At 36.3% G+C, this 27,162-nt stretch overlaps 1 protein-coding gene across 2 annotated transcripts in view; it reads right to left on the bottom strand.

Annotated features, from left to right (window-relative positions):
* NCAM2 (neural cell adhesion molecule 2) overlaps window positions 1-27,162 on the bottom strand; it is a 266,003-nt gene that overhangs the window by 94,922 nt on the left and 143,919 nt on the right. For both annotated transcript variants that reach the window (XM_033087058.1, XM_033087059.2), the window contains exons 6-8: window positions 22,890-23,007; window positions 17,815-17,975; window positions 11,780-11,925 (exon numbers count right to left, since the gene is read on the bottom strand). In XM_033087058.1, the coding sequence (XP_032942949.1) occupies window positions 11,780-11,925; window positions 17,815-17,975; window positions 22,890-23,007 (425 nt within the window). The remainder of the gene's footprint in view (window positions 1-11,779; window positions 11,926-17,814; window positions 17,976-22,889; window positions 23,008-27,162) is intronic.

Here is a 27,162-nt window from a genome sequence, read left to right as displayed (position 1 = left end):
GATGGAAGGTAAGAACAGTTGCAGAAGTGACTCATTTGTAGCTGGATTTCAGTAATATTGCTTGGATGGTTAGAGCAGCTGACTTCCCTCCTAGAGTTTACAATTTGGCTGCCAAATTACTCCTTCAATCCCTGAAGTCCAAGTGCAAGACTGCAAGCAAAACAATCCTGTAATTTAAAATCCAGACAAGATGAAACACCTTTGTTTCTCTTCTACTGCAAAAAGCTTATTCATGAGCAAGGTGCCATAACAGACAGTCCATAGTTAAAAGGCTACAGGTCAGTTTTGCCTGCCATATTTATCAAATATATCTTCTGACACTTTGTGTACTTTAGTATTACTTTGGATATGCACTGCATATATTAACCACAGAAAAGATGAACAGGAGGTGGCTTAGAATTGAGACTTTTTTTTCTTTTCCAAAACATAGAGCAACATACTAAAGAACAGTCACTGTAAGAACATATAACTTGAGTAAAGCTGCAGGTATTTTAAATTTCCTGTAAAGGTTCTGCTTCAGATGTACATGGTCGAAGATCCTCATACTGCAGGGGGAAGGATTAAAAAAAAACATAGTTCTTCCTTCTTTGGATCAAATTGTTAAAATTACCAATTCATTATGTTGTCTTCGTCATGTTTTCAGTACACATCACTGAATTGAGAAAACAAATATTTATAAACAGAATCATTTTTGGATATTCACAAATAATTTTTTAGGAAGTTTGCTGATTTCAGGTGGTGTTCACATCCACATGAGAGGTAACTTGAGGTCATATAATTCAGGCTGATGCTTCTTATATGTGAGATTTAAGCAGATCTGAATGGCCCATGAAAATGTTTCTTGAAGCAGCATGTAAGATAAGAACCTCTGCAACCTGCCATGCTGATACTAAATGATGATAAAGCTCCAGAAATCTATTAAATGTACGTGACCAGCAATTCCTAGTCTGAAAATCTACCTTTGATGATGAGAGAAAGGGCTGTTAGTCACAACAGCCATCATCGTGTAGAAGCTGATGGAAGCTCCCTTCTGGATTATGGATGGTATATTCACAATATTTCCCATTCTCTTCAGGTAAATGTATTCTATCCATGCACCTGTTGGAGACAGCAGAAAATTCCAGAGTATTGCTATGTGCATATGCCTTAATGTCCAGTGAATCAGAATAATGCTACAGCAGTGTCTTGGACTTCAGTGATTTTTATAGGAGACCTTGTGATATTTTAAAACTTCAGCTTGTTAATTATACATGTCAGCATGCTGCAAATTTCAGAATTTCTAGGGATTTGTTTTTCCACAAAGAAGAAATTATTGAAGCACCTATTGTTTGTAGATCTATATCGTAGCACCAGGGAAGTCTCAAGAAAACCTAATGTTGAAGAAAAAAATATTGTTGTTTTGATTTTCTGTTCAGCTGCAGACACACCAGTTACTTTCATAGAATTCAGATTGTAAATGGCAGCAGGTTCTATGCAGGTTGCTAGCAGCATGTACAGTCTCAGGAAAAAACGTGTTCTTGAATGCTTCATACAACTTTTTGAAATTATGAACTGATATTTCATTGATTCATGCTGGCATTTCTTTCAAACTTAAGTCACTATGCAAAGACATGACAGATGAAATCCTGACACCAAACACTTTCTAAGATATGAAATGGAAAAATGAATTTCTTTCCTTCAGTGGTTTTTACTCAACAATGAATATGTATGAAAAATATTTGAGACAAAAAATGATTAGCATCCATTCAAGATTACTTGTGCTAAAGATGCAAATCCTAGATGTATTAATGAAGCAAATCACAAGAAATAAATGATTGATGATTTTTAATGGCAAAATATTAGCATCATATTAAATAAAGTTGTAGAGTAGAACAAGCTTTAGTGTTGGCCATGATAAAGAACAATAGTAACCACAATGGGTGTTAATAAGTATAGCAGAAATGCTATAACTCTAATAATTGCATAGGCACTTTGTAATTAGAAATCCTGTTTCACTCATAAATACTGTATTTAATGACTTTATTCATAAGAATTTTGCTGATCTGAATCTACTCCAACACTGCTATGATGCCATTAAAATAGGTGATTCAAATGGATTCAGGCCAGCAAAATTCTCAGGGAGAAGACCTTTGAGTGCAGTGTTCTTATTCAACACAGACCTCACATAAAACAGCCACCAAAAATAATGGTTTTACTATATAATTGCATCTTAGTTCAGACAATCAAATGCTATTGTAACTCAGGACTGGAGGTGTTTGTCCTGTAATTTTAGTGACCAGCAAGCAAAAACATGGGGAAAACTTACAAAGGAAAGAAACCAAAGAAACCTATGGATGGGCACACATAAAGACTAATCATGATAATTTACTGCATTACATAATGGAAAAAAATAACTTGAAGCTAACTCAAGGCAGGGTGATGAATTTTCAATCCTTTTCTACTCTTTTCCTCTTTTTTTTTTTCTTTTTTTTTTCTTTTTCTTTCAAGGAAAACAAGCACTGCCAGTCTGCCTCTGGTGTTTGGGTGATTAAAACACGGAAAGGAAAACTAGGAAGCTTTTGTATAACGATTTAAACTATAGTGTAATTTTCCCCCCTCTATTACTTAGATAATTTGAATTGAAATATTCAAGTCATCATAGCTGAGTTAAGAATAATTACTTGGTTTATTTTGCTTAAACTGATATTACTTGGACTGACGAATACTTAGGTATATACAGGTGTTATATCTCTCCTGCACATGAAACTTTGCTGTAATATATGACAACCTTTAAAATTACTACTACTACTACTACTACTACGAGAATTTCAAACAGAGCTTAATTCATGTATACATACATTAATTTCATTTTCACAGAATTCAGGTTCAAACCTTGACACACTCTAGATTTATTTGCAGGGATAACTGATGCAGTGAGAGTATGCAGAAAAAGAAAGGAGAATAAAAAAAGAAAAGATAAACCAAAAACAAATCACAATTTCAGTTTCTGGGTTGTTCAGTAGCTGTATGCAGCTTGAGATCTCACCCAGTTTACTGCGAAGCTGATGCATGTTTTACTAAAATTATTATGGCTAGAAAGCAGACAGGAAATCCTTCTGGAAACTGGGCTGAGACAAAGACCTTCAGGGGCATATGTAAGCAACAAGGCTCCCTTAGGGGAAGGAAAGTCATGGAAGGGCAGAAAGAGGCACAAGGTGAAGGAATTGTCAGCAGGACAGATCCTAATCTCACAGATCACCAAGTCTTTGCTCACAAACCCTGATAATTCTGGAGAGGTTTTTTTTGGTTTCTTTTCAACTGAAGAAAAAAGAAGAAATAACTGAAGTAGCAAGAAAAAAGGAGAAAGTGAGGTAACCTGGACATAACTGAAAGGGCATAAGTTTTCAAGCAATTTTATTTAAGTGATGTCCTGAATACAGTTCTCAGTGTCTCTATTTGCATGCCTATATTGATAAATATGGATATAAATAAAAGCTTATGCTGGATATATCAGCCAAATTGGATGTTGATATTAGAGAAAAATGTCATACTACTGGAGTTTGAAATAAGTTAGGAGGCATGGTAGCACGATCATGCTTCTTATGTCATTCTCCCGGGGAAAAGTCTCATTGAGAAATAAAACCTTTAAGGCAGTCTACTTCCTATTTTCAGTCAGCTTGCAGAATTCCTGACACAGCTGTACACATTAGGAAACTAAATATATTCTAAAATTATCAGCAGCTCTGTATTAGTACATCATTGAAGAAACAGGTCTGTAACAACACACAAACTGAAGATACTGTGGATAAATTAATGACAGCTGAAACACTAGTCACAGCTTAGAATTCTTTGGTGTGTAGGTAAATTGGGAGGGAAGACTGGGAACTGGAGGAAAGTAATCATTTTCTGTGTGAGGAAGAAAAGGAGAAGGAGGAGTGAGTAAAAAAGTGTGAGAAACAGCACTTTAACCAAGTTATATTTGGAAGATTTACAGTAAATTCACGAATACAAGCCGCACTGAGTATAAGCCGCATCTCTGGGTGTTGGCAAATATTTCGGTTTTTGTCCATAGATAAGCCGCACACGAATATAAGCCGCTTTGTCGTTCGCAGCGAGGACCCGCGTGCAATAAGTAACAGAACCGCGGGAGGGCGGGGTTTACTGGCTCAGCTAAGGCTGTGCAGGCTCGGCCCGCTAGGGGCCGCTGACGGGGCCAGGTGGCCCAGCCCGGTGCTGCCGCTCGGGGCCGGCCGCCGCTGCCACTGGGCTCGGTCACCCTGGGTCGGCGCTGCCCCGCGGTGGCAGGCAGGGACGGAGCTTCCCCCGCTCCTACGGCAGCGGCGGCGGGCGGGGACGGAGCTTTCCCGCGCCCGTAGCGCCAGCGGCGGGCGCGGACAAAGCACCCTGCCTCCTCCCCGAGCCGCGGCAATGGTGGCGCGCACTTCCCGCCCCACCCCGGGCTGCGGCAATGGCTGCGCAGGGCTCCCGTCGGCTCCCGGAGCCGCGGCAATGGCGGCTCCCCCCCCCCCGTCGGCTCCCCAGGCCGCGGCAATGGCGGCGCCCCCCCCCCGCGTCCTCCCCGGGCCGCGGCAATGGCGGCGCCCCCCCCCCCCCCCCATCTCTCCCCTGGGCTGCGGCAGAGGAGGGAAGAAGAGAGCTCTCCCGCCTCTCTCCCCGCCCCCCGTGCTGCCTGCAGGGAGCCAGGGCGACACGGTAACACTGTAACAATTGCGAAATGCCGGCTTTTACTGGCCGGTGCTTGGCTCGGCACTCTGGCTGGCACGTCTGGGGTTGTAAATGTCAGAAAATTATTAATATATTAGCCGCACCCGACTATTAGCCGCACTTCCGGGTTTCCACCAAAATTTTTGTCAAATTGCTGCGGCTTGTATTCGTGAAATTACTGTATTTTAAAATCCTGAGGATTTTTATGTATAAGCTACCTATAGGACGTATTTAAGCATGTTAGATGATTATCTCATAGTAATGATTTCCATGTGCTATTAATTCATTGAATTTTGTCATAAATGTTACAACATCATTTGCACAAGCAGGAATTTACAGAAAGGCAAAAAAAATAAGTTATTGCTAATGACATTATTCATGTAACACTTAGAAATTTTAATAACAGAGGTTGAGAGATGGGAGTTCTTTTGACCATGAATCAAAACTCAGACCTATTTCCCATTTATGCAGTCCTAACAAATATTGTTTGCTGAATTTTATAAGCTGTCAGTAAGAAGTGGTGCAAAGAGTCTTTACTTTTCCCAATGTACAGAAATAAGACTTTTGCATTATCCTTTAGATGAAGTTTCACAGCCTCCTAACTAGCAAGACACTCACGGGTACACCATCATTGTTCTGTTAAGTATCATAATTTCACTGTGCTTGAAATCTGAGAACTGGTATTAGTAGGAAAAATAGTTATGAGTAGATACAGATGGAGAGATTGCACAGTGAGAATGTGGCAGGAAAATATGGGTTTTTTTTAATAAGTATACATTAATAAATTATCAAGAACTAATTATTACGCAGAGATCAGAAAAAACAAACAAACCAGGGATTGAAAAATTGAATACAGGCCTTTGCTTTCATCCTGGCTTTGCTAAAAGTTCTGAAGACTTAAATTCTTCTACTATATACAGGTACACAAACTACCTTTCAGGTCAGGAAAACTGCAGACATTTTAATAGCATAAAACACATTTTTGCCAGCGTTGCACTTCTGATTGTGCCACTGATTGTGCTCGTTCCAAATGTAGGCAGAATGTAGAAAATGAAACATTTCTTAAGTGTCTGGAGAGGGTCCTGTAGTACATCAGGGAATAATGACTCCAGCTGACTCCAGTCTCTAAAGCATGGATGTATCACCTAGTGAATCATCAGGTACAGATTCTCTATTTCACCAGACAAGCTACAGCTACTTGGAAGTTCTTAAACCATTAGAAAATAACACTTGTGACACTTAGGCTGAAGCTCACGAAACAACAGTTTGGGTTGTAGAAAAAATGAATGAATATTCTAATCCAAGATGCACGGGTATTGTAGAAAATGTTAGTCCATGGAAAGTTCCCTGATAATTTCATGTGTAACAGACCTAGAATCTTCAATGACAACTAAATAGTAAAAACTAGTATTGGATGGGAAACAAATGTAATTTCTAAGCCTTTAGAGCTTTATTTCAGCCAGTAAATCCAGCACTTCAACCTATGGAAAGTATCAAAAAAATACCTATTTGGTACATAGGTAGTAGAGAACCAAATGGATTAAAAGGAAAATGGGTTTAAAATTTTAAATATAAATTAGGTGGGAAAAAGAGTATCCATTTACAGAACAAATAACAAATTTGAACTTAATTTAAGATATCCCATTACTGAACTGCTTAAATTAGTCTTATTCTTAAATTAATCTCTTTCCCTAGGTAGTTTAAGCTTTTAATACAGAAGAGTTAATAAATTTTACATTTTCTTGCCCTTTTGTCTCCTTTAAATAATCAAAAACTTTGTCCCTGCTTACTTAATTCTTTCCCAGTAAGAAATGACCTAAAGTTTTACTGATGGAAAATGTACAGAAATGAGAGAATTCTGAGAGAGACAGCCATTCACACAACATGAGCACAGCTGTCTGGGTGTGTACAGGCACTTGGGTCTACTCTGAATATCAGACAGTTTACCTTCTACCCCAAAAAGGGAACAAATCTGAATGACCATCTGGTTTAGCACTGCGTTGTCAATACAACAAATATCTCAAAATAATAACTAGCTTAATTTTTGGTTTAATTTATACATCACTGCAGATACTGCTACCTAAAGGAGTGTGTGGAGCTCAGACAACTGATTGAGCTACTTGAGAACTTGGAAATATCCACACTGGCTCACAGCTTTTCTTCTTCCTTAGGCCACCCAGGAAAGCTGCTCTTTCTTTCTAACTGAATACAACCCTACTCCTGCTTCTTGCTCAAACACTGTCACCCCCCAAAACTAGAGATAGATGAAGGAACATCAAAATGTATTCAGATTTCCATGGATCAGATGACTCCTGAAATTCTACTATTCAGTGCTCACATATGGCCCTTTATTTGCCTATGGCACAGGGTATAAACCTCTATATTCTCTATATAACAGCACCAATTATCTAACATATAAATGACCCTGTTGGTCAAGTTCATTTATTTGCCCTCTTCCAGTCACAATATTCTTGCTCTCTAACTTCATAGTCTTAATATGTGAAGACCACTAAAATTCATTTGGGGCTTAAAAACAAAATAGAAGAGAAAATTTTGATGCCTGATTGAATTGTTTGGAGAGTGTTTCAGTTGCATAATCAAATACAATTGTGGTTGGCTACTTAAATTGTTCTGGTTTGCAGGCCTTGTGCCAATATTGGAACAACAAAAACATCCTATGATATTGTAAGTAGGAGCTTTTCACACAGTATGTAGGTGAAACAGGTTATAACAATTTTCTCCAAAACAGCAAAGAGATTTGCCATGCATATTTCCCATCTATTCAAAGGAGAATTATTCACAAAGAGTAGGATTTAGATAGCTCAGAAAAATTAAGATATTTCCTGGACTCAATTAAAATACTCTACATATATCTCTGCTTTCTGTGATTCATTTAAAATAAAGACTTGATCCTTGATGAACAAGAATTTAACACAGCTCATATTTCAAAAAGGTCAACATATTTCACTGACACTGTAAGACTGCTTCTTTTTGTGTGGGGAAAACCAACATAAACACGGAGTATATATAAAAAAAAAGAATATTTTAATTAACATTTGTAATAGCCGAGTTGAAGTTAATAGGGGAAAAAATAGACTTGACCTTTCAAAGAAAAAGATTACCTTTGCCTATTGCCTGATCATGAAAATTATGAAAAACTTTACAAGATCCAAATATTTATGATTTGCATACCAATACCAAGGGAATTCAAACTTATAAAATAACTTAATTATTAGTCTGAATTCTGCAATATTTAGAAACAATGTCACAGGAAATTTCACAGGGAGAACCAGGTTATTATTGCAATGGAAGAAAGTAGAATTCAAACTGTTTCTGCAGTGTTCATTATAAAATTAAAAATCACAGCTTGGGGTTTCTTTGGGGGTACAAGGAGACTAGCATAAGGTAATAAGTGGACATTCAGTGAATCTGTATGAAGTAGAGTACAAAGCACAGTAAAAAATAGAGTATAAAATTCTATCTTAAATCCAACATACAAGTTGCAACTGGGACCTCTCTGTATTGGCTCCTTTCATTCATTTTTTGTGTTTAAATCATAAACTCCTCAGGGTATGCAGCATATGCCTCTTTGGACACATTCTGCATACAGTGGAGCCACTGTCTCATATCAAGCCCCATCTGTTATTGTGATTTGTATTCCAAATCAGGGCTTGAAATGGTAATTACAAATAACGTTGATCAGCATCCATATTTCTGCTAGAATTAGATACTATGAAAGTGGGGCATCAAACTCTGCCCTCCCACTTCTGCAGCACGCACAGGAATCAGTGACAATTTTGTATCAGCAAAGAGGATGTGCTGTCCTTCAGGGACATGTGTAGAGATGTACGTGCACGTCCAAAATCCATTTCATAACTGATTATGCCAAATCAAATCCAATCACTACATTTCCTTCCATTCTAAAAAAAAGCACCCCTTCTCCTGCCTCCTCTTTTTCCTGGGAAAAGGGCCAGGCCTGCTGGATGCACAGTGGTCTGTGGGAATGTGCCATTCCAAATCCCAGCTGAAAGGGGCACGGCCAGGTTGGCACATCAGAGCAAGGACAGGCGGTGCTGGGAGTGGGGGACTGGAAGGACAGAGGCAGAGCATGTGCACCAAGCTCAGAGCTTTAGCCTGACCCTGAAAGAGCAGATGAAGCTGTGGCCTTGGGCTCAGCCTCCATCTCCATTTTTACACCTTTAATAGTGAGACAAACACCTTCCAGCACGCATTGCCATTCATTATTGCCATTCATTTACACAACCTTACCCACCCCCCAGGTATTTATGGGCTATACAGCCACAGAAGGATTACAAAGGTCATCTAACGTCACCTCCTGGAAAACTTTGGATTTAACTTTCAAGAGAAGTCAGAAGAAAGGGAAAGACCCCTTTATTTCAAATTTTTAATGAAAGAGGGACCACACACTGTGTGGTAGATTGTTCTAAGAGCTCAATGATAAAAGAAGAGAGGAAAAGGCTTCTTTGCTTCTGGTTTGAACTCACTTGGCTTCAGCTTTAAAATACACACTTCTGAGGTACTGAAAATCCTTTATCAAAGCTGTATTTTCCAAAGAGATAATTATAGAGCTCATACTCATTAATATTATCCTCCTTAAGCCCAGCTGGGTTACTTCTTTGATCTATGACTTTGGTGCATACTTTCCATTCTTTTGGATACAATAAATTCAAAACTCAGGAAAGTCTATGTCCCAGTTATAAGATCTATCACTGGATAGAAAACATTTTGAATCCATGCAGGCTCAGAATGATCTCACATTCAGCAATCTTCTTTATCCACATCAGTTACGTTTACATTTTAGCAAAGTAATAACCATATGATTGAGGAGCTACATACTAAAGTTTAAAATGTAAAAAAAAAAAAAAAAATAAGAGCACTTTATGTGTTTTATAAATGATCATCATGTTAATATTACTGCTTGAGCAGCTTTTCCATCTTCTGTGGAAAAAAAAAAACATCTCCTAAAGGGCATAATCTCCTAAAGATACTTTTAATTCAACAGAAATGAAAAATAAGGTGCAGTTGATACCAAGAAAAAACTGGTCCAAAAATTCAAAATATTAATCCCTCAAATAAAGACAATAATTTTTATATTTATGCATAATTTATGTTGTTGCATGATGTGGTGTTACTTTAAAAGTTGTCACATATAAGTAATAGTTTCAATTTCAGACTATGTTCTATGTTGCTTCCCCTCAATTTCTTCAATTCACCTTTTCTTTCTCTTTCTGTATGCAAAACACTGCTGTATTATTTAACAGCTATTCAATAATTTAATCACTGCCAGTTTTGTTCCCTATACACCTAATTTGGTAGAAAAGCACAAGCCAAGCTTTTGGCAACCCAGAGCAGGAGGACCATGGGGCAAACGTAGCAGCATATTTTATAGGTCAAGGACATATTCAGTATTTCAGAACGTTTATTCAAGATTCAGCAAAAACTCTCCCATGAGCAATACACAGAGTTCTTTCTTTGGCAAGAACAAAGGAAACCACATAGCTGTATTTATTCTCATTCTTTTTATCTTCCACACAGAGTCTGTCAGCACACCAGTAGGAAGTGAATATAGATTTTCTTTTGGTTGTCACTATTACTGAGTTGAACCACAGTTCAGAAAATACTCCAGCAACACATCAGTTTAACCACCTGCAGCTGGAATTAAGAATATAAGTGTCTCTCTCATAAAAGCACTGGATAAATTTCAGGTTTCAACTGCACCAACATTTTTGAGCTTCTTTCTGCTATTTTCTCTCATTTTCAATATCCTTTATAGAAAGTTATTTTGGGAACATTTCAAACATAAGTGAGAGGCTAACATTTGTAACCTTTGAATAAAGCATAGTCTTTGCAAGTCAGAAAGATGACCTTTAACTTGAAATATTTAAGGAAGAGAGAAACTGTTTTATCTTAATGCAAAACTATTAGAAAAAATAATATATAAATACTGCTATATTGCTCCAAAGTGGAAATCACAGGCAAATGGTAGACAGAACCTCACATAAACTGCCTAAGTTCTAGGAAAGGTCAAGTCAGAGACTTGATCAGACCAGATCTTCTGCTTTAAAACGCAAAAAATGAAAGTACATATTTCCTTAATATACAGCAATTCCCTATAAACTAAGTAACATACTACTGTCTAATTCCCTTTGTGGCATGATTGCTATCTAGGTTTTCACCTGTGCATGTTTTTTAATTTAGAGCTACGAATATGCAAGAAGAAGGTGTTTTGCTACATAATTATCTAGAGTAAAAGAATTATGAATTAGTTATCCAGAAAGATGGTATCTCTTACTTCAGCTACTACAGAGAAATTCTGTAGTCTATGTCAGGAAATGAAGAAGAAAATGCTTGCTCAGATACTAATCTAATTATTAAAAAGGGAAAAAAAAAACTCTGCAGAAACACAGCTTTCTATAAGCATAGTCAGGAATTGTATTGCACCATCCCCTTTTCATTTCACCATTCCACCTAATTACAGTTCTTTTCCCCACACTGACTTTGTCCATTGTCATACTTCAGTCTTTCTCTACTCAACTTACTTTTTTAATAAAGGATTAAAATGGGGAGACAAAATGGGGAAATACACTCAGTTTGTCCTCTGTGACAGGAAAAAAATAAAAAAAAAAGAAGTGGGAAATAAAGAACTGCAAACTTTTTTGTTTGTTTGTTTGTTTGTTTGTTTTTTAATTTAAAGTATCTTTATGCCCCACTGTATTTTGAGGATTACTGGACAGAATCCAAATATTCTGAAGAAGGGCTATGTGTAGCCATTATGATAAGATGAAATTGAAACCATTAGGGACTACATATGACAGTTTAAACTACAGAGATGAATTGCATTTCAGCATTTAATTGCTTTTTTCTTTTTTCTTTTTTTAATTTAAAATTTAGAATTTCCATGTCTCCCTCTCTTACTTCCTTAGAAAACTGCAATTGCTGCTCATTCCAGAGGAATCTAGAATTAATCTGTCTCTAAATTAACATTCTGTTTACAAGAAGAAGATTAGGCAGACAATACATTTTTAGGTATTTTATACATTAGAGGTAGATTTACCTTGTCACCTTCAGAGAAAGTCATTCCATCAAAAGCTCTTTTCCAAGTAATCTCTGGGACAGGTTCTCCTTCTGCTTCACAGATGAGGGTTGCTTTCCCATTCTCAAATGTGGTTTCATTTTTAAGTTGTATTATTTGAGGCTGCACTGTTTAAAATACAAATTGCATTACTGATCATGCACAAAGAATGTCATATCAAAATCTATCTTTAAAACCACCTTTTTTCTACTCTCTCTGACTCTGGAGTAGATAGTGTTCGGAAGTGCTTTCCTATCTCAGGCATTCTTTGATTCTATAATAAACCATGTTTGTCTTCAAATGCATATTATTCAGAAAAAAAAAACAGGCGTTATTACTATTCTTTGACTTTGATCTTTATCAGTGTTTCACTGGCTTACATAAATTATAGAATTTAACAAAATCCCGCAGCAACAAATACATTTCACTGGTATTAACACTATGGAGAACTGAAGAGTCCTCTGGTACAAAGGTGTCCATCCTTACTTACCAAGTAAGCTGGTAGTAAGATACATTTTTGAAAATCCAGATATAGTTTGCATTCTTCAAATCATTCCACTTTATAGCCTCAATTAAATAGCAACTACATCTTTCAATCTATACTGTACCTTACGAGATTATTTATGTATACAATACAATTTCTGATTACATGTGAATACTTTTACATCGAGGATTTATCTGTACAATATCACACAAGAACTCTGTATTAGTGCTGTGCATAGACTATTACTCTCTTCCATGACATTCAAGTATCTTCATTAAATTTTTTTGTCCTATATATTACCTTATATATAATGATTAATAAGTTTCTCTGAATCTATTGCCTTTATACATTGAAGAAGGCACTCATGCCAACATGCAATCCTGTAATAAGAATATGATTCAATATGTTTACTCCCAAAAGCAGTGAATAAAATTTACATGAGTGAGTCAAAACTGGGCAGCTCTTAAGACTGACTTCATCAACTTTAAGTACATTTGTTGAAAGTGAGGTGTTTTCTAAGCACTTTTTCTGAGCTTCAATTTTGAGGAAGCAATACTGTGGTGTGCTTATCATGAAACAGAAAATAGAGATACAATCTGTTTTCTAATGGGGTTACTAAAGTGTGTGCTATGCAGAAGAGCAACACTGGCTTATGTTCATGGATTAAAATGGGAAAGATAATCATCCAGGTTGGAATGGGCACCACGAGGGTTTCTTGAACAACCCCCTCATCAACACAGCACCCACAGACCCTGTTCAGGTCAGATTGTTCAGGGATCTGTCAAGCACTATCTTGAAAAATATAAAGAACAGAGACTAGACAATCTCTCAGCAGCCTTTTTCAGAGCCTGGCTGCCCTGGTGAGGGTTTTTTATCTTATTTCCAGTCTCCTGTTTCATTTTATGACTCCTCATTTCAAAGCATTGTCTCACAGATGCTACATTCAGCATCACCAAGAAGAATAATAAAAACAGGTTCAAACTTGCTATCTGTAAGCACATCCCCTACCTTTTATCCATTCCCTCCACACTATTCTTGGTCTCACTTCTCATTCCTTTTCTCCATATTCCTCCTGCTGCTTCTCTACTATCTGTTTACCCTTATGAATAAACTATTGTGTGTTTACTGCACAGAGACGAGAAACAAGTAGCATTTTACCTAAGACAGCACTGAACTACTATCCTGCCTCATTAGATATATAATCATATATAATCTATGGTGAGTGATATCATGTGAAGAAAGAAAACACCCTCAGTGATCAGGAATTCTTGAAATGTCAGCTGGATCCAGATTTACTGGATGCAGCAGAAGGTAGCAAGCAACTCATTACATCAGGATATCAATTTGGCCAAGAAAATGCAAAACTTCTCTGTGGTACAAAAAGGGAAGTCAGCGGAAAAAAAGCCACCAGAATTAGAAATAGAAGGTAATTATGTTAAACTTCAAAATAACTTCAGTTATTACTCTCATTTTCAGGATCCTTCACATGCCTATGAAATATTTCACCTTGGCACTCAGATACTTTATTTCTATAGCCATATCACCTGGCTACAAAATAATCTGTTCTATCCTTTCATTCCTTTTATATATCACCATCCCTGAAAAAAAATGGAAGAGCTACAGCAGACATAAAGCCTTTTTTTTTTTTTTTTTTTCTTAGAGGGATCATACATAGTGTTTCATGCCAAAAATTCTCAAAATTTATAATTATTTCCATCAAAATGAGTTCCCCATCTGGACAACATGACAAACAATGTAATTTGCTGAAGATGATGCATGTTCCAAAACACAAAAATAATTATTAACCTTAGACATATTCTGAACTCCTTTAAGACCTTCTTCAAATGGATCACTACAAGACAAAAAGTTTTAGCTTGACATTTTAGACAAGAGTACCTGACATTTAAAGGAATAAGTGCTGATTAATCATCAAATACATCTAGCTGACAGTTATTACTTGGAAGAAGAGAGCTCATATGGGGGATATTATTTAATTAATTCATTTTTGTAGGTCACAAGTCATAACTTACTATTGACTAGAAGTTTTTTACACTGTTTGGATACTTTTTAATGATATTTTGGACATTGGAAAATATTAAAATACATTTGTGTACATGTAAATAAAACTATTTGAAAATGCCAAGACTGGTATTGACACAAATACTGAAACAGTCATTTCCCCCACCCTCCCACTTCCAATTTTTAAACTGTTCTTTCTAAATTGATAAGGTCATTGTCAATCTGAATTTGCTTTCTGTATTCTAGAAAATATGAAGCAAATAAAAATACAGAGCCTTGGAATGCAGATTCAGGAAACTTTCAGGGATATGCTGCTTTCTTCAGCCACAAATACTGAAATACAGATGTTGTGACATAGTTGAAACATTTGTAAGCTAAATTACCTGGTTCAAATGAAAGAATGCTTGAATATAGAAAGGAGCTAAACTTCAATAAAATTACTGAAGGCAAGGAACTCTTATTACTAGACATGCATTGTTAAATATGAATGGAGTGATGATGCCAAATAAACAACTTCTATTGATTGGAAAGCATGTCTTCTGAGCCAAGAAGGTTGGTTTTAAGTTTTCTAACACTTTCTCAGTAAGCAAGTTTCTCTCAGATTCCTTCCTTGGGCTGTTCTGGATTTGTCTCATTGCTGTGTTCATACAGCCTCCCCATAAAGCTTATGATGAACATGGATGGCAGTCTGAGGCTTTTGTTTGCAATCAGTTTCTTGGAAAAGCTACACAATTTATTGAATTCACAGAGTTTTATCCATACCTTTAACAAATAATTTCATCAGACCTGGGAAGCAACACATATATAAAGCTTGAGATAGTCCTGCTTATGTCTTATCAAAAGAATTATTTTAAACAGTTTGATATTGGTTGTACTGATGAGAGTGTATGTCTGGATGGTTGCCTGATTAATCTCTTGATTAATATATCCCAGGAGGAATCACACCTTCCCTGTTGTCCTCCTGCACAAACACATTTGAATCAGGTGGCAAAACAGCAGCCCCATCCTCCTGGAAACTCCTGGTACAATGTGAACTTAGAAGTTCAAAAGTTAGAAGTCAGAGCCCAACATGGAAATATCTAAGAAAGAGATTTCTGAAATTTGAATACAGCACTGATACAGATGAACTGGGGAGGGTAGGTATGTGCCTATAGGTTTCCACAGATATATCAGAGCTGTACAAAAACTGTCAGAGTAAGCATTTTATATCAGAACAAAAAAGGGTTTTTAGCATTAATACTGAAAAAACCCCCAAAGTTAAACTAAAGAATCAGTTCATGTATGGAAACTAAATATGTAGTTGTTGTATGGCACTGAGATGAGCATGTCTATTCAAAAGTCCTGCATCCTAGAAAGTTTAGTGCTGAATTCTATAATGTTACTATTATTTTTATTGCATTATAGTTATATTGCTGTTATTATGAGTTTCAGCACTGCCAGAGCCATGTTGTAGAAACAGTAGTTGTTGCCCTAAGCAGTTTGCATTATCAATTAAAATTAAAGATAGCAGACATATGAGGCAAATAAGGTAATGAAGTGGGAGAGAAAAATGCAATTTAATAGGTCAATTTAACATAAATAGTTGTTTGTGTACTATTTAGCTATAATAACCAGCCATCTGCCTTGCCATTTTCAACTGCTGCTTTTTTAACACATTTAATGGAAAAAGGATAAGTAGTTGTTGGCTGGATATATGACTGGGGCTTTCATCTGTATGAAAGAGACAAAAGCAAAGTTTATTGTAAGAGACATCAAAATCCTGTTCCACTACAAATTAACTATAACCACTCAGGTCAGAGATGTGGGAGACACTCTAAAGAATTCCCTGGAAACTTAGACATAAGAAATTATTTTCCATGCAGAAAAGACATAAGACATTTAGGAGTTTAGGATGTCATGGAAACATGAAGGATGTGAAAGTCCATAATAGATTTAACCAACTCATTGTATCCATTAAAACATTAGGATTTAGCTTTCCATGGAGTCCCCAGAAAAGTGGTTTTTAAAAGATGAAAAAACATATACAGGAAATCCTCACTCTTAGTCTGCTGTCTCCTTTTCCCTATCCCTTTCATTAAAAAGTTTACTTGCTCCAGGTAAAAAACAAGTAAATTTCAGTCACACTTAAAATTACTTGAATAACACACACAGTTATTTCTGACTGAAACGTCCCTAAATTCTTATTAAAACTGGAAAGCAATATTTCTATTCCTTCAATTTATTTTTTTAAAACTTTGGAAATACAGTTGAATGAAATGTTTTGTTTTCCAAACCAAGATGCTGTACTTCTTGAGGTTGGGATAAAATTTAAGATTTTATTTCATCTTCTTTCCTTTGACAAGAAATTGAGAATAACTCTGAAGTCCCTCAGAACAGTACAGAGCTGGAGACAACATAGCATAAAGAATTTCTCAAAGAGGAGGTAGTGAGATGTTCACCTGACACCATGGCTTCATCCTCAGGCTCCCAGATCCCAAATGCCAGCATTATACAATCCAACATCTACCCTCTTCAATGCAAATTATCAGATTAATCTCTCCTGTTAGAACTCTCTTACTCTTATAAATTATTATTAGCTTTAGTTGGAAATTAATGTTAAACGTTAAATATTTATATTTTATTTCTTTCTTTTTTTTTTTTAAACCAGGAAGTTAATTTCCTCCATCCTAAGGCATTTAACTGTTCAAACAGAAATTATCTTTCTATATAATACAAGTTATTTTTAATGTAATAAACCCCAACACAATCATTTTTTGTAGGTTTTTCATAAGTAAGTTACAGTCTTTTTCCTTTTTTCTTGCACGGTGGTTCTGAGGGATGTTTTCAACATTCCCACAAACACCCACTCTCACTAGGCTATATATCAACAAAACTTCAAATAAATTATCAGTTCTACATGAAGGAGGGAATCATTAACACAGTTGGGGGGGGTGGAGCATAGAAAGAGAAATAAGAGTTTTGAGGTTATTACTTTTATCCTTTGAAGCTCGGGGCACACAATATTTTTGTGACTACATCTACAATCTTGCAATTAAAATTAGAAGCCAAGAAATAAATTAAACAACAAACAAAAAACAAACCCAAAAAAACCCCAAAAAACCAAAACAGGAAGATCTGTGCATGGCATTGCCTTACTATAAACCCTCACTACTCAGAAGTCAAAACAAACTGGTTTTCCCCCTTTCAGAATTTCCCCATTCCTCCTCTTGGTTTTCTTGCAGGTAGTCAATTTCTAAATGAAAACCAGAGTGAATTAACTATTTAACACTCCATTGTACTGCTTTTGAATAGTAGAAAAGCAAATGCTGAAGATAACCTTTTCAAATTGGGATTTGGATGTAAAGTTTATGTACAACAGGGAGGAAAGAAGTTGTAAAAAGATACAGAAGGCACTTTGCTGCATCAGTAGGCACCTTGGAGAAATACTATTTCACTGAAAACTGTGAATTAAGAACTATTTCTGTACTGTTCACATTTTAAAAGGAAAAAATGGACCATATTATGCAGTACTTACCAAAAACTTGAAGGAATGTCTGTTTTTTGTCATTTCCTGCTTTATTTTTAGCATTACAGATATAAGGACCCGCATCGATATTTTTTATATCTCTTATTGTTAGTTGTGTATTGCTTCCTCTCAGGACATATTTTTCATTTTCTTCAATGAGTTTGCCATTCCTAAAAATAAATAAATAAATAGCTGTATAAATCAACCACTACATTCCAGTAACAACGTGCTACAGAAGCATCAATACTCCAAAAATAATACTTGATGGAAGAGACTGCTACTACACCAGCCTCAAAAATCAAAATTTAATTGTAAGGTTAAACAATATATATATATGCATTAAAAATATTATAATACTTTTATTCCTAAATGTTCAGTATTGACTTAATATTAGAAAAATGGTTGTGAATAGGATTCTTACATATGGCTTACACTCTAGGAAGGGCATAAGGAAATTGGTTATATATTCTATGTGCGAAACTATTAAAAGTTTTTTTTTTTTTTTCCAGTGTTACTGCTGCAGTTTATAGTAATAACAATGCAGCAATTTATAAAATAATTAAATTACATCCACGTAGAGTTTATTGGCACATCAAGAATCCATCCAAATTATTTCCTCTCCGTTATTGTTGGCTAGCCACAACTTAGCAAGCAGGCATGTCTCCAGATGTTAGAGCGAGCTGTGACCAGATGGTACAGAAATAATAAAATCTGCAAGTAATTCTGAGGGCTGATGGAGGCTTGACCAGTCCATTGGAGCATCTTGGCCTACACACAGCTGCTTTTTCAAGAGGGCATCACTCAAACATTCTATTCTATTCAATACCTCCAGTTTAGGACATTTACTTTTCTTCAAGATTTGAACAACAATGATTTCCATTTTGTTCTTATATGATGATAACTATATATATTTCATCTTTTCCTAAATCATTTTTTTTCCCTAAAAAGAGTCCCCTGATACCTATATAGTTTGCACTTTAGTAACACTTTTTTGTAAATAAATCTAATCAATTTACTTACCAGTTTCAAGCCATTACTATGATACTCATTCATTTCCTTTCCAAAGAAAAATCACAGAAATTGTTTTACAGAACAGGAAAGATTTAAATTTCCATATTAGATAGTCTCACAGAAAACCAAACCAAAAGCTGAACAAACAGAAAAAGCCACCCAAACCCACTACACAACAAGAAAAAAAGAAACAAACAGCAACAAATCCCAAACAACAAAAAAGTCTCCTAGTGATTTATTTTAGGAGACAAAAGTCTATACCCAAGGTTAGAAGTAATTTCCAGGTACCTGTTTTCATAATCAGTGATATCTATAGCAGTTTCTCAGCAGAAATGAGATTATGAACATTTCCCTGGACTCACTAGTGAACTGAGAGATTCATATTGATGCTGATACTGGATGACAGGAAAACATGAATAATATACTTAAAGTGGATTATTTCTTTTGTGAGATAATTCTAAGTCCTGTCAGCAAGGACCAGGAAATTGATCCAGCTAAACTACAGCAGTGTAAATTATCTCCACAGCTATAAACAATGTTTTCAGTAGCACTATTCACACCAGTAAAGATTTCCAGTTCATGACCTTTTGTTACATTAGAATCTTTATCTTTCAGTCCTGGTTAATTTAATTCCATTAGTGTATTGCCTCCCTGAAGGTTATGCTTTTACAGCAATGTAATATCAGCTTCAACAGAGATACCAGTTCAATGGAGAATTAATGAGATTCTCTTAGTCCACAAAATATCAACAAAATATATACATATATTAAATAGAGCAGCAACTATTTTCACAAGCGCACTAAAGGATGTTTTGACAAGAATTGCCACAGATAAGTTCTGATGCATCCATTTTAAACTGATCAAATCCAAATATCATCAGCACCTGGAAATAAAAACGGTTAATGTAAAATGTTCAAGCTTCACCACATTAGCTACTGTCTTAAAGAGTTAAAAGCTTGAGATTATGGTTTTGTCCAGCATCTTGCTTACAATCAACACACAGGGATATGAGTTCCTTCTATAGTAGTGTCATCTGATTTTAAAAATACAGATATTTTTCATGGCCTATCTGAAGTTGAACTGCTAAAATCAGTTCATTGGAAGCCAAAAAGGTAACAAAGGTAGCAAAAATCAAGATAATTTACTTTTTAATTGACTAAAATAGCAGTGGACTGTAAGACTACCTTTGAAAAAATAGATCCAGATTTTGCAGGACTTGATAAAGAAACTTCAGTAGATTGAATGAGCAAATAACTGGTGTGAGAGCCCATTTTAAAAGGCAACAAAGACAGAAGAACATGGAAATGTGAATAACACAAGCCTTCAGTCTTGATGAACCACCTTAACAGGCATGGATATACTTTTTACATCATTAAGTGAAAAACCAGCAGCAGAATGGAGTAAAAAATCATTTCCACCCTTTCTATCAGTACTTTTCCACAGCTCTCCAGGATACTGAATATACTTCAGAATGTTTTGCAATGACACATCAGCAAATGTTTCTGTTAGAATATCTAACATCATCTCTCTGAGGCCATTAGCTATACAGAGCTATTCAGAGAATTCAGAAATCAGGCTTCCATTAAGTCACTTTATTACACCTGTCCATTTTACAAATGGTTAACCTGAGACAAATTAAATAAAATGACTGAACTCACATAGATAAAAGGTGAGGCTGGGTTTAAAACTGAAAACAATTCCCTTAACTTGCTGTGAACAATAATTACAATCCTTCCAAAATCACTATTAAAACTTTATCAAATTCAAGACATAATTCCACTTGTCTACTAAAATAGAAACACAATAAAACTCAGGTTAGTACCAACTTATTTTCAACATCAAAAAGCACCCTAAACAGGACAAAATAGGGAATAATGTGCCATTAATTCTAACAGATATATTAAACTTGCTTCTAAGCGGATGACAAGCATATTATTATTAGATAAATTAGTTTAGATAAACTTCCCTAACATTCACTGACAATGCTTTCTAGATTTTTCTCAAAATCAAGACAAACTATGTTGATCTGGTTTTCCTATGCTCAGTCTAATTTCCTAAAAAAAGCCCTACCTGAACTATTGTAGAAAACCAATGTCTTTATCTTAACATACTTCTTAGATAAAACCAAGGACATGAGAAGAGATCAGCTGACTATGAATTCTTTTAATTGGCTAAATGAGTGAAAATGGACCCGAAAATTTCAGGACTGAGATTTCAGAAATTTGATGCATAAATTTAGAATTGAAAACCATTTAGAATTGTTTGCTTCCTCTGAAAACAGAAGGAATTTTCTCCCACCATTTTTTTTCCTGCTTGCATATCAATAATAATTTCCTTTCCCAGGGATTTATGTTCTTTTTGATGTATCATTTTATAAAATCGTAGTGTCAGCTAATAAAAAAAAACAAGAATTTTTTCTACTGACAAGAGTTTACACTCCAATCAGACGAAATTAAAATAGAATCAAAGGGGGAAAAAAATCAGAAGGGAAGAGAGACACATTAGCCAGAATTCCTCATTATGAGAGTTTCTGAAAGAGGAACAAAAGAGAAGTTTGCACATGTATGATTCAATATCCCATTCACAAGCCTGACAAACTTCTGGAAAATCTTTACAATCAATATCCTCAAGGGCTGTCAAACCAAAGGGAAATCCTTCAGTGGGCTCTGCCCAGTAGACATAGAGATAAATGTGTACATACTATGATATTTATAAAACATAAAAAAAATCCCACAACTGTTAATGGAGTTATCCACAAATGATGGAAATTTGAGTAATCTTCCTTAGCATATACCATAATGCTTGCTGTCATACACCAAAGCCATTTAGGATAGCAGATTTCAGGCAACTCTTAAGAATTTTGGTAACATAGGAGAGACATTTAAAAAATAACTTCTAAGATATCAGACAAATATAATATGATTTTAATTTAATATCAGTGCTTTGATCTGGGCTATACATATTTTGGATTTTTATATTTATTCCTCTTCACTAAATTTCGAATTCTAAACCACATCAAGGAATTAACTTTCATTCAATTTATTTACATCTCCTGGGATTCAAAGTGCATGAGAGAAAAATCCAGCTTCACAACTGACCCATGGCATAAAAAGATTAAGGTATCAGTCAAAGGAAGAGAAACTTAATCTAACATTGTTCAAATGTTCCGAAGGAGGTGAAGAATTGATGGAAATCGCTTCCATGCCCATTTTGCAAATGGGATGACCTTTTAATCCACTTGAAATAATATAAGTAGATGCAAATTATTCAGGTCTAAAATATAAATGTGCACTGGTATGAGGTATAGAGATACTTTATATCCCAGGATTGATGCACACCTTTGTTGAAATCGAAAGAACACAGAGTAAATAGATATTTAAATTTTTATAAATGTTATATGGTAAGTGTTCCCAAATGACATAGCTGTACTATTCTCATGTCATTGATATAATGAAAAAAGCACACATGAGATTTAAAAGCAATTCTGTTTTCAAAGTATTTTGTACTTATAAATTCACATTAAGTTACATTGAAACTTATTCAGTGAAACACTCCTGGGTCCTACAGGCATCTAAATTCATACCTCTTTCTGAATCTCATTGAAATAGACAGTTAAGAGTAGAATCTATTTTTACAAATGTGGAGAGTGTTACATTTTGTTTTTGTTTTTTTTTTTTATTAGCATTGCTAGCCTGTATTGGATACTTATTTATTAAATAAATGCATATCTGTGCATTTATGTGCAGAAGTTATTTTTAAGTTGCTTTTGTGCTGTTTTTGAGATATGGACTTATTTCTTCTCCACTCACACATGAAGAAATTATGAAAATATGGTATTTTAATTCCTTTTTGCATTTACCTCACTTGCTGGCAACCTGAGTGCAATTGAATTTGTGTGAGTCCATTCACACATTAATGCTTAATCCAGCCCTAGCAGTTAGAACAGAAATGGACAGAAAATTCTTTTAAAATTCAGTAGAGAAATTAAGGTTGCACAGCTTAATGGTCTGTGATAGAAAATTGGGACACATTAAAACAATGTGCTCTGATGTGCAGCCCTCGACTGAACTCACCTGTACCAACTGATCTCAGGTGGAGGTGATCCAGTGGCTCTGCAGAACAAAGTTATTGCCTCTCCTCGATCTGCAGTGGCATTGAAGGATTTCTGTAGCAAAATGATTACAGGGGGAACTGAAAAATAAAAAAAAAAAAAATATGTCCAATTAATGAAAAATAAAATATTTTAGGTGTTTCTGGAGAAATTTAAAATGCAGGATCGTTTGCTAATTTGGGATCAAGTTACAATGTGCATCATTGTTAGTGGTATTTCTTTACTATTCTTAAATACAAGACTTTTAATTTTATCAGGACATTTTTCACTTTTTTTTTTTTTTAATGCAGTAAATTTCTTAAAGTCTTTTTCAGCAGTTCTTCAATTTTCTTACAGCATATTCTAAGATGACGGAAGTTACACCTAGCATGTAAGATAATACACATGTGAGACATAAAACTATGTACTGATGTTAGAAAGTGGTTTTAAAAGAGGGATAAGTATGCAGGAGTCTCGATTACACATATTTAATTCCTTTTACTGAGCTCTTGCTGATACTTCCTGGGCAGGAATATAACCAGCTCCCAAAAGCCAAATGTGAAAGAGCCCAATGGATGCGATCTACTTGTATTTCCAATAATTTAATTTTGTTCTAACAGTGACAAATGTTTTCTTGATGGGATGAAGTTATTATAAAAATAATAACATTTATAGCATTAATAATAATAAAATAATAACATTTTATAACTGTTATAAAATCATAAAAATTCACAAAGTATCTCTACCTGATAGAAAAAATAGCAATGATATTTTGTGATGCAACAACTCACAGGCTGATATTTAACACATCTGTTTATATATCTGCTTCCTTAATTAACAAGCAAAGATGAAGTGTTCAAGGCCAGGTTAGATGGAGATGTGAGCAACTGGATCTAGCAGGTGTACCTGCCCACAGCAGGCTATTGAAGCTAGATGGTCTTTGAGGCTCCTCCAATCCAAAATAATCTATGATTCTATGAAATATACAATCCAAGCAGATTGGATGGAAGTTGATATGTGGAGGAGAAAGAGTGCCACAGAAGGTGAACGGGAAAAGATTAGAGTTTCACAAAATCGAGGTCAGCTTGCAAGAACATCCAGTGAGATGACAGGGTGACTCAGTTATCCTTTTTATCTTTACTCTTCACTAGTGAAAAGATGAAACAGGCAACCCCAGCGAACTTGCTTTTGGTGTTCCATTGCACTCCACCAGATTTTTCTCACCCAGCCTTGAAAACCAATGTTGAGGTTTTCTACCAAATATTTCAGAAGCTTTTTCACTTCTGAATCTTGAATATAGCAAAGTAATATGAAATCATACACCATAATTATCAATGATCAGTAATTGTGTGTTGCTATGTCCTTTTCACAGTTTTTAATGGTGTGTCTTAGAGTGTTTCACAGATCACGTCTTTCCTATCTGAAATTGCATACAAAACCCTTCTGCTGTGCAACAGGAACTTATCCATCTCCAATAAAAAAACGTACAATGCTACTTAGAAATCTTTTAATGCATTTTAGCTATTTTACAGTGCATTCTAAAGTCTAGACCTCGAAATATAACTGGGAACATGAGGAGATAATTCCTTGCTAGAAGTAGCAGGTTCTTCACTGTTCACCACTAAGAATTACAGAACTGTGACCTGGTTCAGTGCATTACTTAAGTGCTTCAATCTTCCAAGAGATACTGCAATGACAATGAAATGAAATATTATTTTCTCTTTTCAAAAGTAAAATTTTATTTTGCCCATCATTTTTCAAGGAGTAAGTCTGTTTTTCTTTTTAAGCTTGCATCTTCATAGGTTGGATCTACAGTGTAAAGCTACAAGAGGAACAGAGAAATGAAGATATGCTGGTAAGTCTCTCATATTTCCTACTTAAAGCAGAGCTGCAAAACTCGGTTCCATTTACTCGTGCAAACAGTTCTCTTCCATTAATTTCATTGAGACCAGGATGACTATTTAATTTATGGAACTTCTCAGAAAGTAAAAAAAAATAAATCTAAGTAGTATATTAGGGGAAAATAATTTTTTTAAAAAGAAAAAAAAAAAGTGTAGGAAAAAATTTAAGAGAGACGAAAGAACAAGCAAAAGAAATTTTTGTTTACAGGAGGACTTGAATTTTTTAATTCCCTTCTATGTTAACCATTTGTAACCACAGAAAATCCTGCCATTCTGATCTCACTGTGAATACAACTAGACTAACTAGAAAAGAAATGCTACAGAAATTTTAGTGTTGCAAGTAGAAAATAAACATAAACATTCAATTTCTAAGAGATAATCCAGCTGTCAATTTCTTACCCATTATAACCTTTCAAGGATTTCCATACTTTAGAAATTACCCTGATATCAAACTTTATTCCAAGATTTAACTGTTTTTGAAGAAATTTGAAAACTGTTAACATGCACACTTTTAATTAAAAAAACAACTATTATAATTAACATGGTATGCCACCTTTCATAAAGTACCCCTAAATTCCTTTGTTGCAGTTTTTCCTGCTTTGGAGACCTCACAGGCTTCTACCCTGGTTTAGTTGAAACCAGAACAACCTTTTCACTGGACTCAATGCTCCTTGTGGGTCCCTTCCAATTCACCTTACTCTGATTCCTATTATAGAAATATAGTTAGCATAGATCTTGCATATTCCTGTAGATTCTACTGTGACTATTATAAGATGAGTAAATAAATGGTAAAGCTCTAAATTGGAATAATTTTTACAGAAAAATACTTTAATGATAATCTTTTTATCACAAGCTTAAATTGTCCTCCAAAATACAGTAATTTCACGAATACAAGCCGCAGCAATTTGACAAAAATTTTGGTGGAAACCCGGAAGTGCGGCTAATAGTTGGGTGCGGCCATTGCCGCGGCCCCGGGAGCCGATGGGGGGGGGCGCCGCCATTGCCACGGCCTGGGGAGGACGCGGGGGGGCCGCGCCGCCATTGCCACGGACCGGGGAGCCAACGGGGGGGGGCGCCGCCATTGCCGCGGCTCCGGGAGCCGACGGGAGCCCTGCGCAGCCATTGCCGCGGCCCGGGGAGTGGGGGGGAAGTGCGCGCCACCATTGCCGCATCTCGGGGAGCCGGCGGGAGCCCCGCGCCGCCATTGCCGCGGCCCGGGGGGGGGCGGGAAGTGCGCGCCGCCATTGCCGCGGCTCGGGGAGGAGGCGGGGTGCTTTGTCCGCGCCCGCCGCCGGCGCCACGGGCGCGGGAAAGCTCCGTCCCCGCCCGCCGCCGCTGCCGTAGGAGCGGGGGAAGCTCCGTCCCTGCCTGCCACCGCGGGGCAGCGCCGACCCGGGGTGACCGAGCCCAGGGGCAGCGGCGGCCGGCCCCGAGCGGCAGCACCGGGCTGGGCCACCTGGCGCCGTCAGCGGCCCCTAGCGGGCCGAGCCTGCACAGCCTTAGCTCAGCCAGTAAACCCCGCCCTCCCGCGGTTCTGTTACTAATTGCACGCGGGTCCTCGCTGCGAACGACAAAGCGGCTTATATTCGGGTGCGGCTTATCTATGGACAAAAACCGAAATGTTTGCCAACACCCAGAGATGCGGCTTATACTCAGTGCGGCTTGTATTCGTGAATTTACTGTAAGCATTATTTCTTATTTCTCCTTTGGAAAAGGAGATGCAGTAAAATATAGCCATGTAGCTTTTGGCAGCCTATAGACTCATCCTTCTTTCTTTTTTTTTTCTTTTCTTTTTTGAATTCAGTTCATTTCTAGGCTTTCCTTTTCACCCATAAACATTATGATTTTTCTTTTTTGCTGAATTTTAATATTACTCTAAAAGCTTTTATGGATCAAGTTTTATCCATTCAGCTTTATGTAGGGAAACTATTACTATACATGAAGAAGGAAATAATTGATGTCACTCTACATGACCAACCATGTCATAATCACTTATTTGGCAGCTCCTTCTCCTCCCAAGACTGAAGTTTAGAGATGAGTGTTAACATTCTTGCCTAGAGTCATAATAAATATACAAAGGACCAAATTTATTTTTATAATTCAGCAATAAATGATGTGAAGTCAGACCATGATTTGCAACCCAGCGTTTTAGGTTAAATACAGACTCTCAGCTCAACTGCATATAAATAACAGATAGAAGTGAAAGGTAATCAGAAGGTGGATTCATAACCCTGTATGTAAATAGCAGCAGAAGAAAATCTTATTTGGCATTTTAAATGCTACCAGATGCACTGTTGGAATTGTACATAACCAGGAGTCGTGGTAATGCAGCACCAGAATGCAATACCTGCAACA

The sequence above is a fragment of the Catharus ustulatus genome, chromosome 2 (genome assembly GCF_009819885.2).
Source record: "Catharus ustulatus isolate bCatUst1 chromosome 2, bCatUst1.pri.v2, whole genome shotgun sequence".
NCBI classification, from domain to species: domain Eukaryota; kingdom Metazoa; phylum Chordata; class Aves; order Passeriformes; family Turdidae; genus Catharus; species Catharus ustulatus.
This window is presented reverse-complemented; position numbering and strand designations above follow the sequence as displayed.